This window comes from Erythranthe guttata, chromosome 10 (genome assembly GCF_056151865.1).
Source record: "Erythranthe guttata isolate IM_541 chromosome 10, IM_541, whole genome shotgun sequence".
Classification (NCBI taxonomy): domain Eukaryota; kingdom Viridiplantae; phylum Streptophyta; class Magnoliopsida; order Lamiales; family Phrymaceae; genus Erythranthe; species Erythranthe guttata.
In genome coordinates this window covers 7,527,442-7,541,829 of record NC_142542.1, presented here as the reverse complement: position 1 = coordinate 7,541,829, position 14,388 = coordinate 7,527,442, and the positions used below count along the sequence as shown (strand labels likewise).

The following is a 14,388-nucleotide window of genomic DNA, read 5'->3' as shown; positions in this document are numbered from 1 at the left end:
ATAATGGAACATTTAGCATGACTCGTGCAACGCACATGCACATGACTAGTGAAGGAAAATATAGAGAAAGCCAACACCTCTTCTAAGTGGTTTGTTAAGTGTATATTTTTACACTTTATCGTATCTTTTTATTTGAGCTTTTTGTGTGAATTAACGATAATTGGTGCTTAAAAAGTTGATTTATTGTATTCTAGGTACAAATTGAAGAATTGGAAAAGTTTGGGGTCAAAACTGCAATTTTGGAGAAAATATGGGCCACAAGTGAAATAAACAAAATGCTGAAAATTGGCTGAAAATGCCCGCGCGGTCGTGGCAAATTTAGCCTATTTTTGGCACGGCCGTGCCAAATGCAGAAGTTGGGCAGAAGGTTTCGGCGATTGTCGTGCGGCCGTGTGAGATTTTGACTGATTTTCGCGCGGCCGCGCCAACACACACTGGATACAATTTTGGACTTTTAATCACACAAGGAAACCTAGAATCACCTACCAAGTTGGGAAATCTATTTAAGCCCAAACCAAGCACGAATCAAGGATTTTTCGGACACAACCTTGGAGCGAGAGGAGCGAGAGAACGAAGAATCGAAGACGGAGAATTGACAACTCTTCATCACAATTCTTCTTTATTCTATCTTTTCTTAATCTATGTGTTTTTATATTTTTATTATGTTTTTCGTAGAGAACATGTGTAGCTAAGTTTTTAATCTAAGATTTTGTTGGAACCCTATGTGGGGATGGTGAACCCGTTTTCTTGAGATTATGCAATTATGATTTTATGATTATTTCTTATACTTGTTATGATTGTTAGTGCATGAACTTGATCAATTTATGTGCTTTATCTGTGATTATTGGGATTGACTCGACAGAGCTATTTTGATAATTAGACGGTAAGTATAAGAACCTTCCGGATGAGTGTGTCAATTGCATGTGGTGTCGTAGACATACAGATATCACCTTAGGTAGCCATTTACGAGATTTGTTAGTTAATGCTTTATTCATAATTTGTTTACATAGACATATAGTGAACCGTTTATGAATAATAGACTCATAATACACGCGACAGCGGGTTATGAGTAAATTAGTGTCTCGGGTTAATAATCATGAATCATATATTTCATAATTGAGGGGTTTTGGGTGTTTAATTGCTTTCATAATTAGTTTAATTATTTAGTTGATTAAATTTGACAACTTTGCGTAGGCTGGATAAAAATCATAATTGTTAGAATTTGGTACTTAGGATTAGATAATTTGAGTATTCCCTGTGGGATCGACATCCGACTCTCACGAGTCCACTTTTACTACTTGTTTGCGATACGTGCACTTGCGTGTTGATATTTAGCCGTAACCTGGTTGAAAATAATGTTTGTTCATCCAACTAGGTACATATGATGCCATCATTTCTACTTTCAATCAACATCAAAAATTTGTTTCCTCTTGTAATTAATAAGAAACCAGGAAAGTGCTTCAATATTTACTTTAATTAACATATATCCCATAAACAGAAAAAGTACAAATTTCAAAAGGGTTTTCTAGTCTCTGTAATTACAAAGAAAACCCTCTAAAATAAAAGAGTAAGAAAGTTTCTATGCATTGAGAAGCATGGTAACATGACTAGTAGCAAAAGAAGGTGAAATTGGTCTTTTGGAAGACCTCTTTGTAATGGTAGCCTTCGGACCAAACTTGGCGTAATAATGATTCATCAAAGTAGTGCCACCGTAGCTCTTGCATGGCTTCATTCTTGTGCAGTAACTCATATCCTTCTTTGCAAGATCTTCCACACTCTTCACATCTCCCAACGATGCAAAAGTTTGTGATTTCCCGTTATAGAACTTTGATAAACTCCTTCTGCACAATATAGTTAAACCTTTATAAATTAATACAGTCCCGACTAGCAAAATTCTATAAATTTAGCGAACTATTAAATTAGCGAACTAAGAAATTACTCCCTCCGTTAATTATTTATGCAAGATTATTAATTTATTGATTATTAATTTATCGAGGTTGGATTGTATTCATTAATTATTAATTAAACCACACATTAGTTTGATAGAAGGAGAATAATTGGAGAGAAGAGAGAATGATATCTCTTACGTATATTGAGAATATATATAGTTACATGTAGGAAAACCCTAACCTACTACACAAGGTAATCTAATATACAAGGTAACCTAATGTATAAGGTAACTATAATAAATAATAATAATAATAATAATATACGCTAATACACCCCCGCAGTCGAAACGGGAAAGGAGAGAACGTGGAGACTGGAAACAAACTGTTGGAACAGTTGAGTGGGGAGACCTTTCGTGAAGATATCAGCAAATTGGTAGGCGGATGGGACGTGAAGAACTCGAACGTGTCCCAAAGCAACTTTGTCTCGGACAAAGTGTATATCGATCTCCACATGTTTCGTACGAGAGTGTTGAATGGGATTGCTGGATAGGTAGACGGCACTAACGTTGTCACAGTAGACAATGGTGGCTTTCGGAAGTGGGCAGAGCAACTCGGAAAGTAGGTTGCGTAACCAAGTCGTTTCGGCAACGGCATTTGCGACAGCTCGGTATTCGGCCTCCGCACTCGATCGAGAAGTAGTGACCTGTCGTTTGGAGGACCAAGAGATGAGGTTGTTGCCGAGGAAAACACAATAGCCCGATGTCGAACGACGAGTGTCAGGGCAGCCACCCCAATCGGCGTCGGAGTAGGCGATAAGTGAGAGGTCCGGATTGGGGGAGAGCTGAAGGCCGTGATCGAGAGTCCCACGGATGTAGCGAAGGATACGCTTGAGAGCAGCCATATGAGGTTCCCTCGGATCATGCATGAATAGGCATATTTGTTGCACAGCATAGCAGATGTCAGGACGAGTAAACGTGAGGTATTGCAGTGCACCGGCAAGGCTGCGATAAAGAGTGGGGTCAGCAACGGGGGGTCCAGTGGTTGAGGATAACTTGCTCTTTGTGTCAGCTGGCGTAAGACAAGGGTTGCAGGAGGCCATGTGTGCACGCTCTAGTATCTCGTCAGCGTACTTGCGTTGAGAGAGAAACAACCCATTCGACGAGCGAGTGACTGAGATGCCGAGAAAGTAGTGAAGATCGCCAAGATCCTTCATTGCGAACTCTTGAGTAAGGGCAGCGGTGATAGAACGTAGCAATTCAGGTGTGGAGGCCGTGAGTACAATGTCATCGACATACAGCAGAAGGTAGGCGCATGAACTGTTGCGACAGTCGCGTGAACTGTTGCGACAGTCGCGGGAACTGTTGCGGCAGTACACAAAGAGTGAAGTGTCGGACTTGCATTCTCTGAACCCCATGCTAGTAATGTGAGATGCAAAACGCTTGTACCAAGCACGTGGTGCCTGCTTGAGGCCGTAGAGTGCTTTGTTGAGACGGCACACGTGAGTGGGGCGAGATGGATCGACGAATCCGGGAGGTTGCTCGCAGTAGACAGTTTCAGAGAGATTGCCATGTAAGAAGGCATTTTTCACGTCAAGTTGGTGGATAGGCCATGATCGCGAGAGAGCAAGACTGAGAACTGTTCGAACAGTTGCTGGTTTGACCACCGGACTGAATGTTTCATCGAAATCTATGCCAGGGCGTTGATCAAAACCGCGAACAACCCATCGTGCTTTATACCGTTCCAATGAACCATCAGCCTTCAATTTCTGCTTATATAACCACTTGCCACTGATAACATTAGTAGAAGGGGGGCGGGGCACAATATCCCATGTGTTATTTTTAATCAAAGCAGTATATTCCTCAAGCATGGCCATACGCCAGTTTGGATCAAGGAGGGCATGGCGATATGTAGTGGGAGTTTGGGATGCGGTAGACACGGTAAGAGAAAAGGGGATTTTGGGCTTGTGAATACCGGCCTTGCTGCGTGTCAACATAGGATGGTTGGGTGGGGGTGAGGAAGTGGGAGTGGGAGGCTGTGGTTCTGCTGGTTGTGGAGATGCAGTCGGGTGGAGGGGCATGGGTGTAGTTGAGGGAGGACTGTCGGACGAACTGTTGGGACAGTTGGTTGTAACCGTAGGTGGTTGTGTATTGTTGTTGGACGAACTATTGGGACAGTTTTGTGAGACATGTGGTTGGACTTGTGTAGGCTGAGGAAGGAAGAGAAGTGGGTGCAGGGGTTCGGTCATATTAGAGGTGGGGGAGTTGTGGGGTGAGTCGGTGGATTCAGCGAATGGAAAACGGCTTTCATCAAAGATCACATGGCGGGAGATAATGATTCGACCGGTTGACCGATCGAGGCAACGATAGCCTTTGTGCGATGAGGGGTGACCAAGGTAGACACAAGGAGTAGAGCGAGGGGCGAGTTTGTGAGGGGTGGTGGCGGTTAAATTGGGATAACAGAGACAACCGAAGACACGAAGGTGAGAGTATGTGGGTTTTGATTTGTATAGGGATTCATGTGGTGTGCGATTTTGTGTGGATTTGGTAGGAAGGATGTTGATGAGATGTGTAGCCATATGAAGGGCTTCGACCCAATAGGTGGGGGGAAGGGAAGCTTGAAAGAGAAGTGAGCGGATCATGTTTGTGATGGTGCGGATCATGCGTTCGGCATGTCCGTTTTGAGGGGAAGAGTGGGGACATGAGAAACGGTGTAAGATACCGTGTTTGGCAAAATATGTTTGAAAATCTGTATTTTTGAATTCACGTCCATTATCGCATTGTAAAGCTTTAATGGGGTGCTGAAATTGTGTTTGTATAAGTTTGTGAAACTGTTGGAACAGTGAGAAAACATCGGATTTATAGTGTATGGGGAAAGTCCATGTATAGTGGGTGAAATCATCTATTAGCACGAGGTAATATTTGAAACCAGAAATACTAGAAATAGGAGAGGTCCATAGATCAGCATGAATAATTTCAAAAGGTGCAACGGTAATAGAATGACTAGTAAAGAAAGGTAAACGAGAATGTTTGCCTAATTGACAAGCATTACAAAGAGACTCCCGTGGGTCTTTGGTACTAGAAATTAAATTGGAAGAAAAAAGACGAGACATGACAGGGTTTCCCGGGTGACCGAGACGACGATGCCATGTAGTAGAGGAGACAGACGTGGTGTGAGCAAGGAGGGCGGTTGCGGATGGGCTGGGAGAAGGGGCGCCAATAGGGTATAAATCACCGGAGCTATTGCACCTGAGGATGACTGCTCTGGTCCGAAGGTCCTTCACAGAAAAGCCATAAGGGTCAAATTCAACTGAACAAGAGTTATCTCTAGTGAATTTTCGGACAGACACAAGGTTCTTAATGATGTGAGGAGTAACATAGACATTGGTTAGACGAAATGGGGTAGAGGGTAGGATGGTGTGGCCAATTTTATGGATAGGAACAGTGGATCCATTACCAACGATGACATGCTTGGGAAAATTATTACTAGGATTAAAAATAAAATGGAAATTACCTGAGTGAGGTGCCATGTGAGATGAGGCGCCCGTGTCCATAAACCACTGAGGTTCGCTCGATGATTGAAGGGTCAACGTGTTGAGATGAGTGGCAAGATCTGTTGGCTGTAGGGGACCACTGTTCGACGAACTGTTGGAACAGTTCACGTGCTGTTGGGGATCTTGCTGTCCAACGAAATAAGCATGAGCTGTAGGAGCATGATAAGGACCAGGAGAGCTTGGGGGGGGTCCAAGAATCGATGGAGGTGTCTGAGGCGTATAAGGGGCCCGCCAAGGTTGCGATTGGTGGTGAAATTGATTGTAACCGTAGTGTTGCATCGGATGTCGTGACTGACCACGACCGCCACGACGATTCGTGCGACCACCACCTCGCTGATTGCGCCAAGAACCACCACCTCGAGAATTGCTGGGAGTGTTGGGCCAACTGTTGGAACTGTTCGGCCAACTGTTGCCACTGTTCGGCCAACTGTTGGAACTGTTGGGGCGAGATGCGTAGAGAACAGTAGGGGTCTGCTCCGGTTCAGCGATGCGCTGTTCTTCCATCTGGAGTAGTGAACGTGTTTGGAGAAAAGAAGGTAATGGAGTTTGGAAGGAGATTAGGTTGACAATGGTCCCGTAATGTTTTGGTAGACCGTGGAGGGTTTGGAGGACGAGTTGCTTGTCTGACACGGGGTTGCCGACGTCTGCCAAGTTGTCGGCAGTGGTTTTGAGAAGTTGACAATAGTCATGGATCGAAAGAGATCCTTTCTTGAGGGACTTGAACTGTTCTTCGAGTTGGATGGCCCGATAGTCTTCGTTGTCTGTAAAGAGAGAAGCGAGGGCCTTCCACAGATCAGGAGCCTTTGCGGTTTTGGAGAGGACCATGCTTGAGAGGTCCTCGGTGATGGTGCCATAGATCCAAGATTGGAGGAGGTAATCCGCGCGTTGCCATTCGTCGGCGGAGATGTTGGTGGGCTTTGCGTTTCCGAGAAGCAGATCGGTGAGGCAGAAACGGCCTGCGGTGATGATGAAGAAATGACTCCACTTTTGATAGTTCGGATTTTTAATATCCAGGGTAACAGGAATAAGAGCTTTGATGTTGGATATGGCATGAGCAAGATGACAAGGGTTGGAAATCATGGTCGGTGTTGGTGTTTCGTCGGCCATGGTGGATATAGAACAGATGAGAGAACGAGAAGAAGGAAAAAATTGAAGAAGAACGAGAAAAAAATTGAAGAAGGGGAGAAACGGCGGCCTTAGGGTTTTTGGCTTGATACCATGATAGAAGGAGAATAATTGGAGAGAAGAGAGAATGATATCTCTTACGTATATTGAGAATATATATAGTTACATGTAGGAAAACCCTAACCTACTACACAAGGTAATCTAATATACAAGGTAACCTAATGTATAAGGTAACTATAATAAATAATAATAATAATAATAATATACGCTAATATAGTTAATTAATTAATTAATCAAAAACACACACATGACAGATACAACACATATAGTACATACATGAATTAAAAAACTTACTTAATGGGTAGTTGGGCCATGAGTTCGGTTAATTGATAAAGAGGACCGCTACAAAGTGGTGCATTATTAGATGAAGTTGAAGAAGGTGACGATGATGCATCATCTGCTAACTCTGATGATGACGACGATGATAGAGAGGAAGAAAACGATGATGACGTCATTGAATCACTGTTATTGGAGGATGTTGATTCCACGTCAGCATATTCTTGTTTCGTGATGGATGCCCAGTTTATAACTTGCTTTGAATCATTGAAGCCCATCTCATGAAAATTTTGCTAATCTTGAATGAATTTAAGTATTGAACAAGTGAGAGAGAGAAGAATAGGAGAGAGATCTAGAGAGAGAGAGAGTGTGTTTGAAAGTATGTAATACAAAAGTAGCTGTTAACTTTAGAAAAGAAAAATTGAATTATATAATATGTGGCTTTTAGGAAGAAAAGAAAAATTGAACTATCAAATCGATGCAATTATAGTAGAAGGGGGTAAAGTGATATCGAGCCAAAGTACAAGGAGGCAAATTGATGAAATTGAGAGTAAGAGGGGGTAAAGTGATATCGAGCCAAAATACAAAGGGGGAAAGTGGAATTTATCCTGAAAAAATATTGAAAATGACATAAACTTACAAATTACATAGATTAGACATGCAAGAGCGCAAAAATAGCACATGCACAATTAATATTTAGAAATAATAGCTAATCACCTCCTGAAATTCTCAAATTTAATTCATTGGATTCTAACTAACGAATTTTCCAGATTATGAAATTATTTTGCAGTTTCATTAAATATCGAATTTTTTTAACAATTAAAATGCTAAGAAAGTAGTTATTTTTCAAAAAATATTTTTCTTCAAGAATATCTAATTAATACATGACCAAGTACGAAATAAATTTATTCCCACACATCATGCACTGTATTTTGAAGATATAAACATATTCCAAACTGAAATTTATAGAAAGTACAGATTGGTCCTCAAGATTCATAGATCTACACATGCAACCACCAAATATCCCAAAATTACATTTTCTTTTGCAAGAATTCCAAATATCCGAAATATTTAAACCTTGAACCAAAAAATACTTAGATTCATAGATTATAACATAGATTAGACATGCAAGAGCAAAAATAGCAAGATTAACACAAAATTTCTTTTTTTACACAAAACCCCCTAATTTTCGAAAAGTGTAGAAATCATTTAAGTACTTTTGAAAACTCTTTTTCATACCATGATACCATTTAATTGCAGCAAGATAATCCCGATTTCTTTCTTAATGCCAAAAAGAAAAAGGGTTTTTAGCCAAGAGGAAAACCTTCAAAAGAAAAGAGGGTTTTTAGACGAAGAACAATGAAGAAATGAAGATATTTTATTGAATATAACCTTAACTCTTTTAGGAGGTGGTCCAAAACCAAACCAAACTAGAAGAATGGAGAAGGAAAGAACTCTGATATCAAATTGAGAGGAGTTTTGCTCTCCCGTTAGAGGGCAAGTGTTATTTGTGGTGTTTTTATCATATTCAATAGTGAACGTTATATAGGGGATTTGCATCATGAATTTTTCTATTTTATTCATGGAAGAAATAAATGTGTTGTCTGATGTAGGTGGTGGTTTTTGGGTGTTGATGAAGAAGAGAAGACAAATGGGTATGGAGGTGTAAAATGATGAAGGTGGAAGAGTGTCTATTGGGATACTGGCATGCTTGAGTGTAAGATTAGTGTAAATCTTCACACTCTGACATGTGTACAAGCATGCACAATTTTAATTTTATTTTCTAATTATTAAAATCTCTAATTTTCTTTCACACATGCGCGTGCGTACGTGTATATGCATTTATCATGCATGTGTTTATGCATATTTATTATTATTATATGCTAATCATGATTAAAAGTCATACAATAATCTCACGTAGAAATAAAATTACATAGATCACAACATAATTAAATCCAAGTAAAAATAAGTAACTATAGCACATAGAATATTTAAATTACTCACATAAATCGCGTAAATCAGTTTGCCACAGTAACCTACTAATCCAGCACATAAGATACTTAAATTAATCACGTAATTAAAATCCCTAATCATTCTTATACGTAAGAATTTCAGGTTTATGGAAATTTGGTTTGGGATTAAAGTTTCGAAAATGTGGGGCGTTACACACACAAACATGCACACGAATCATTAGTAATAGTTTTTTTTATTTTATATAAAGGGTGAATTTTTTTAAAAACATGAAAAAAAAAAATCAGACGAAATAGACGTTTTGATGCAAATGGAACAATAAGAGACGAAGTCCACCAAGAGCCACTAAGCTTGCCAAGCGGACCAATCACAAGGCTTAGAGCCAAGCGTTTCAAGGAAGCATTATATGGGCTGATTCAAGAAGAAGTTGAGATGGCAAACAGTTGGAGGCCCAACATGAGTTCAAATCCATGTAAAAGTCCATTCGCAATTCAAATGGACCAAATCAGATTGGAGGGAAGTCAATCACAAAGATATAAGTTATGGAAGGATCTAATTGAAGCAATCACGTTTTTCAAGGATTTGGAGAGTCCTTCACTTGTGCAATTTCAGCTTTAGAATATCAAATTTCTGATTTAGATGTTTCCTTAATTTAGAATCAATAATTGTTAATTAGATTGGCTGATTTGTGGCTGATTTGATTAGATAGATAATAATTCCTTGTTCTTAGTTTATTTCCATAGATTAGAGAATATTAACCCTATATAAAGGGGCTAAGTTGTATGTTTCAGCAATCAATTCAGAAATCATTTTGTGAGGCATTAGTATTCTTCTTTCTATCTTGGAAGAGCTTTTGAACTTATCAAGTTATCTTGTGGCGTTCAAACAATCAGACTTATCATCAAGATTCTTAAATCCATCTTGAACTCTTGGTGTGGCGTCTTCGTATCCATTGTATTCTTGTTTCGTGATTTACTAATCATTGGGTCAAGGTTTGACAAACTTTTTTCTTTGGAGGGTCTTGGTGTTCCAAAACCATATATTGTTATTGGGTTTCGTCACATGTTGGCGTAGTTCATATCAGTTGGTATCAGAGCCTTGGCTTCAAAGGCAAGAAAAAAAAAGAAAAAAAAGGAAACAAAATATCTGCGTAATCTTCAATATGGTATCTTTATTCTTGTTCTCCTAGATTTCCATATTCTTTAGCATTTATCTCTATTGAGATTACTTGCATCTCTTAGGACTTTAATTTTTGATTCTTGTGATTTGTTTGATTGATTCTCACTTTGAATTGCTATTTGATTCTCGATTGTTCTTGAGTTCAATTAAGAGTGAAAAGAAGATACAACGAGCGGAAAAAGGCAGAGTCGTGAGAATATAAGAGGGTAAAAGCCGATTGAGTGTTAAACACGAGTGTGAGTGACATCAAATTGAGGGAAACGCGTGAGGGAGTATGTTGGAACCACGACTGCACTTCGACGATTGATTAAGAAACTTGTGGATGAGGCCTGGACTCCATTAGTTCTTTAATTTTATAGGTAACAAGTTGCTACAATAAAAAACCACGATAATATGGAGATAGGCAAGGTGAGGCGCGGACTAGGTCGCTCTCTTAAGACGAATTTCACGACCCCTTCTCTAATGAGGTGCAAAAAGGTTCTGATCGTGTCGCCTATGGGATACAACAGCCCAGCCTATCTCTCCGCTGTAACTTCACCGAAATTGCACGTCCGAGTGAAATAGAAGCTTACACCCGATACACAACAAGAGCTCAACATATGTGTATACAATATAGAAGATATATGATCTTTAGAAATATAATTTTCTCTCTACTCTCATACTTTTACAAAGCCACCAAAACCCTTTTTATATAGTATAAAATATGACCACCATAAAACCTCTATTTAATATATAATTAAAGAAAATATGGAGGTTTTATGAGGCAAAATAATAATTTTGTAGGTTTCAAAATAGTGGTCCAAATGACGTATAAATGTTGTCAAAGACAATATTTATATTTTATAGTAAAATATATATTTTTATTAAAATACTCCAACAATCCCCCACTTATTTTAATAAAATAAGAAGAAGAATAATACTTGAGCTCTTGCGGAATATTATGCATAATGAAAGTGAGCAATGCCTTGAAACCTTCACTTAGTACAATATGTTTTTCGTACTAGAATCAAAGTGGACTTAGCCTTGAAATAGTGACCCTTGGGGCACGTTGAATCATATTGCACACATAATATTAAAAGTGTCCCGATCGAAGCTTCTAAAGCCAGCACATTAACGGCCATGTGCTTTACCCCATTTCTCGTGAGAGTTCTAGAGAGACTATAATTCTCATAGGAAGCGGCTCCACTTCCACACTCACAAGGTGAATTCTATCAAGGATGTTTACGTAACTCCAACACCCCACCCATTTGGGCTATAGAAATTCATCAAGAGATCAAAGTCTCAACCTCACAATTCGTTACGAGCTTTATTCGTGACACGCACCATAGGGATGGATAATAAAAGTGTGCACTTTTATCACTATCAAGTTGCTTTCAGATTCGTTTTTCTTCACCTAGTTCGTATGATCTCTAGCCCCTAGGCGGTAGTATCCTCATCAACAACTTTACAAAATATATTAGGCTTTAATCAAATCCCCCTCGATGCATTTCAGATAATTTCTGAAATAATGTGAAATATAATTTCACAAATTTAGTCTCATAAACTTTATGGTATATTAACCATTTCTCATATAATTTCACTTCAATTTTCACGTGATTTTTCACATAGCTTCACAGTACTGTATTTTCTTTTAATGGTTCCGGATTCCATTAAAAGATTCTCGCAATATGCCAACTGCAGCTTTTCAATCACATCTATCAATGCACAAATCATTGATTTTTCACAATCTCATTAATCAAAGCACAAAGCATTTGATTTATCACACATTAGGATTTTACATATCACATTCGGTATCAACCGGCCTCTTCACAGGCTAATGTCAAAATAATCAATCCAAATTGATATGAATTTTCAATTTTAAATTATCGGCATATAGCTCATTCACACAAGGTGAAAAATTGGAATATAATTCCTCTCTTTAAGATTATCAAAATTCAACAATATTGAAAACTTTGAAAAATGTTTCACTTCACAAATCACAAATATATTTGCTAATACATTTTCAGCAAATTTAATAATCACAATTAGGCCTTTGTAAATCACATCAATGTCACATATATGCAAATTTAGGCCTATGAAAGTTACTTGTATAATCAAGATTTCAAATAAAGCATAATTTATCACAATACAAATTTGCAATCATAAAGTGAGCAATTTAAACAAAGATCACGTTAAAATCAATTATCACATGCTCATATAGGTACACACTAAAACTCCCACTATTTCTCAATATTTAAACAATACATAAAATATTTAATAATATGATCATGCTCTCTAAGACCCCCACCATTTCACATCAAATGTTCCAACACACGCATGATGAATTAGATTCAAGATATAATATATCATGCTCATTTCCACAACTAGAAAAAACTATAACACAACCACTAATTCTCCATTTAAATAAATTATTTATTTTTATAATCAATTGCTCTAATAATTCACCATAATTGATATTCATTGATCAACACCATTACCTCATGTAAATATATAAGCCATGCACTGAACACACAAAAATAATATAATAGAACATTCAAAACTCTTCATGTATCACATAAACATTAAGTAACTTAATCAGATAACCAACGAAAACTAAAAAGGAATATGCTTCTTTATCACTCATAAAAAAATGATACATGTAATATCAAAATTACATTTTGACATGCGTGTTATTTAACAAATTTATTTCTAAAAGAAACGGTAAGAAAATCAAAAACCATCAGGAGGTCATAATATGCACTTAATTACACCTTAATCATCACATTACTAATTCGTTACTCGTGTATTAATTACTCAAAAGACAAACGGCACAAAGTAATTTTTTTCTTTTTAGAAAATGAAGGTTGAACAAGTAGTACTAATTTCACAAATCAGTAGATTATTTTTGAAAAACAAAACTACAATTTAATCATATCCCCAAATTTGGTCAAACTATTTTTTATGATAAGTTAATGCGTACTCATTATACTTCTTAAAACAAATTATGAAACGGTCAGAAACATGTAGGAATTAAAATCTGCAGAAGTGTTCCAGCATAAGAAATTATACAACCACCAAATAATTCACGCGAATGGTTGTACTTCAAACCTCTGCATATTCTACTTTTAATATGACACACGAATCATCAACACAATTAACATGCAATGATATAATCGTGAGTATTATCACATTTGTGAATTTTTCATTCTACAAAGTCTAATTTAGAATCTCGACATTACAACTCGATCTTATTTAATCACACAACTATTCTTATCATGCAATTATTCTTCACACAACCATCACAAACTTATTATTGTATTGCAAGATATCATAATTAATTTGGAAATTAAGAACGTACCAGATTCCATGAATTTCTATTACGAATTCTTTCGATACCTCAAAAACGCGCACAATTTGGCAGCTGCAGCAGTGCTTAGTATTTGGGGCATATCTCTCTCGTTCGATGTCCGATTTCAGTGATTCAAGATGTTTCGAACAGCCAACAAAAATGCCTAAAGCTTTTGTGTTTTTCACACTCTCAAATTCGGATATTATCGGATCCAAAACGGACCTCAAAATATGAACTCGTGGATTGCACAAACATTCACCTACAACAAAAATAAGATCATTAATTTTGTTTAGCCAACACAAGATAATAAATAAAAATGAATTATCTCCCTTTTCATCATCAAGGGTTGCTCTTTTGGATCATCGTCAAAGCTCATCTTCATGGGATTGAAGTTCGTCTTAAATTGTTGGAACCACGGCTGCACTTCGACGATTGATCAAGAAACTTGTGGATGAGGCCTGGACTCCATTAGTTCTTTAATTTTATAGGTAACAAGTTGCTACAATAAAAAACCACGATAATATGGAGATAGGCAAGGTGAGGCGCGGACTAGGTCGCTCTCTTAAGACGAATTTCACGACCCCTTCTCTAATGAGGTGCAACAAGGTTCCGATCGTGTCGCCTATGGGATACAACAGCCCAGCCTATCTCTCCGGTGTAACTTCACCGAAATTGCACGTCCGAGTGAAGTAGAAGCTTACACCCGACACACAACAAGAGCTCAACATATGTGTATACAATATAGAAGATATATGATCTTTAGACATATAATTTTCTCTCTACTCTCATACTTTTACAAAGCCACCAAAACCCCTTTTATATAGTATAAAATATGACCACTATAAAACCTCTATTTAATATATAATTAAAGAAAATATGGAGGTTTTATGAGGCAAAATAATAATTTTGTAGGTTTCAAAATAGTGGTCCAAATGACATATAAATGCTGTCAAAGACAATATTTATATTTTATAATAAAATATATATTTTTATTAAAATACTCCAACAGA

General features: G+C 37.8%; 2 protein-coding genes across 2 annotated transcripts; both read right to left on the bottom strand.

The window, feature by feature from the left end:
* Positions 1-1,436: 1,436 nt before the first annotated feature.
* LOC105970779 (protein OXIDATIVE STRESS 3-like) lies at positions 1,437-7,287 on the bottom strand. The gene is made up of 2 exons (XM_012995608.2): positions 6,919-7,287; positions 1,437-1,841 (listed from the first exon to the last, which is right to left on the bottom strand). Exons 1-2 carry the CDS (start codon positions 7,176-7,178, stop codon positions 1,580-1,582), a joined length of 522 nt encoding a protein of 173 aa, XP_012851062.1. The 5' UTR covers positions 7,179-7,287; the 3' UTR covers positions 1,437-1,579.
* Positions 5,126-6,674, bottom strand: LOC148767411 (uncharacterized). Its single transcript, XM_088823852.1, has 2 exons — positions 5,400-6,674; positions 5,126-5,163 (listed from the first exon to the last, which is right to left on the bottom strand). Exons 1-2 carry the CDS (start codon positions 6,544-6,546, stop codon positions 5,126-5,128), a joined length of 1,185 nt encoding a protein of 394 aa, XP_088679978.1. The 5' UTR covers positions 6,547-6,674.
* Positions 7,288-14,388: the final 7,101 nt, after the last annotated feature.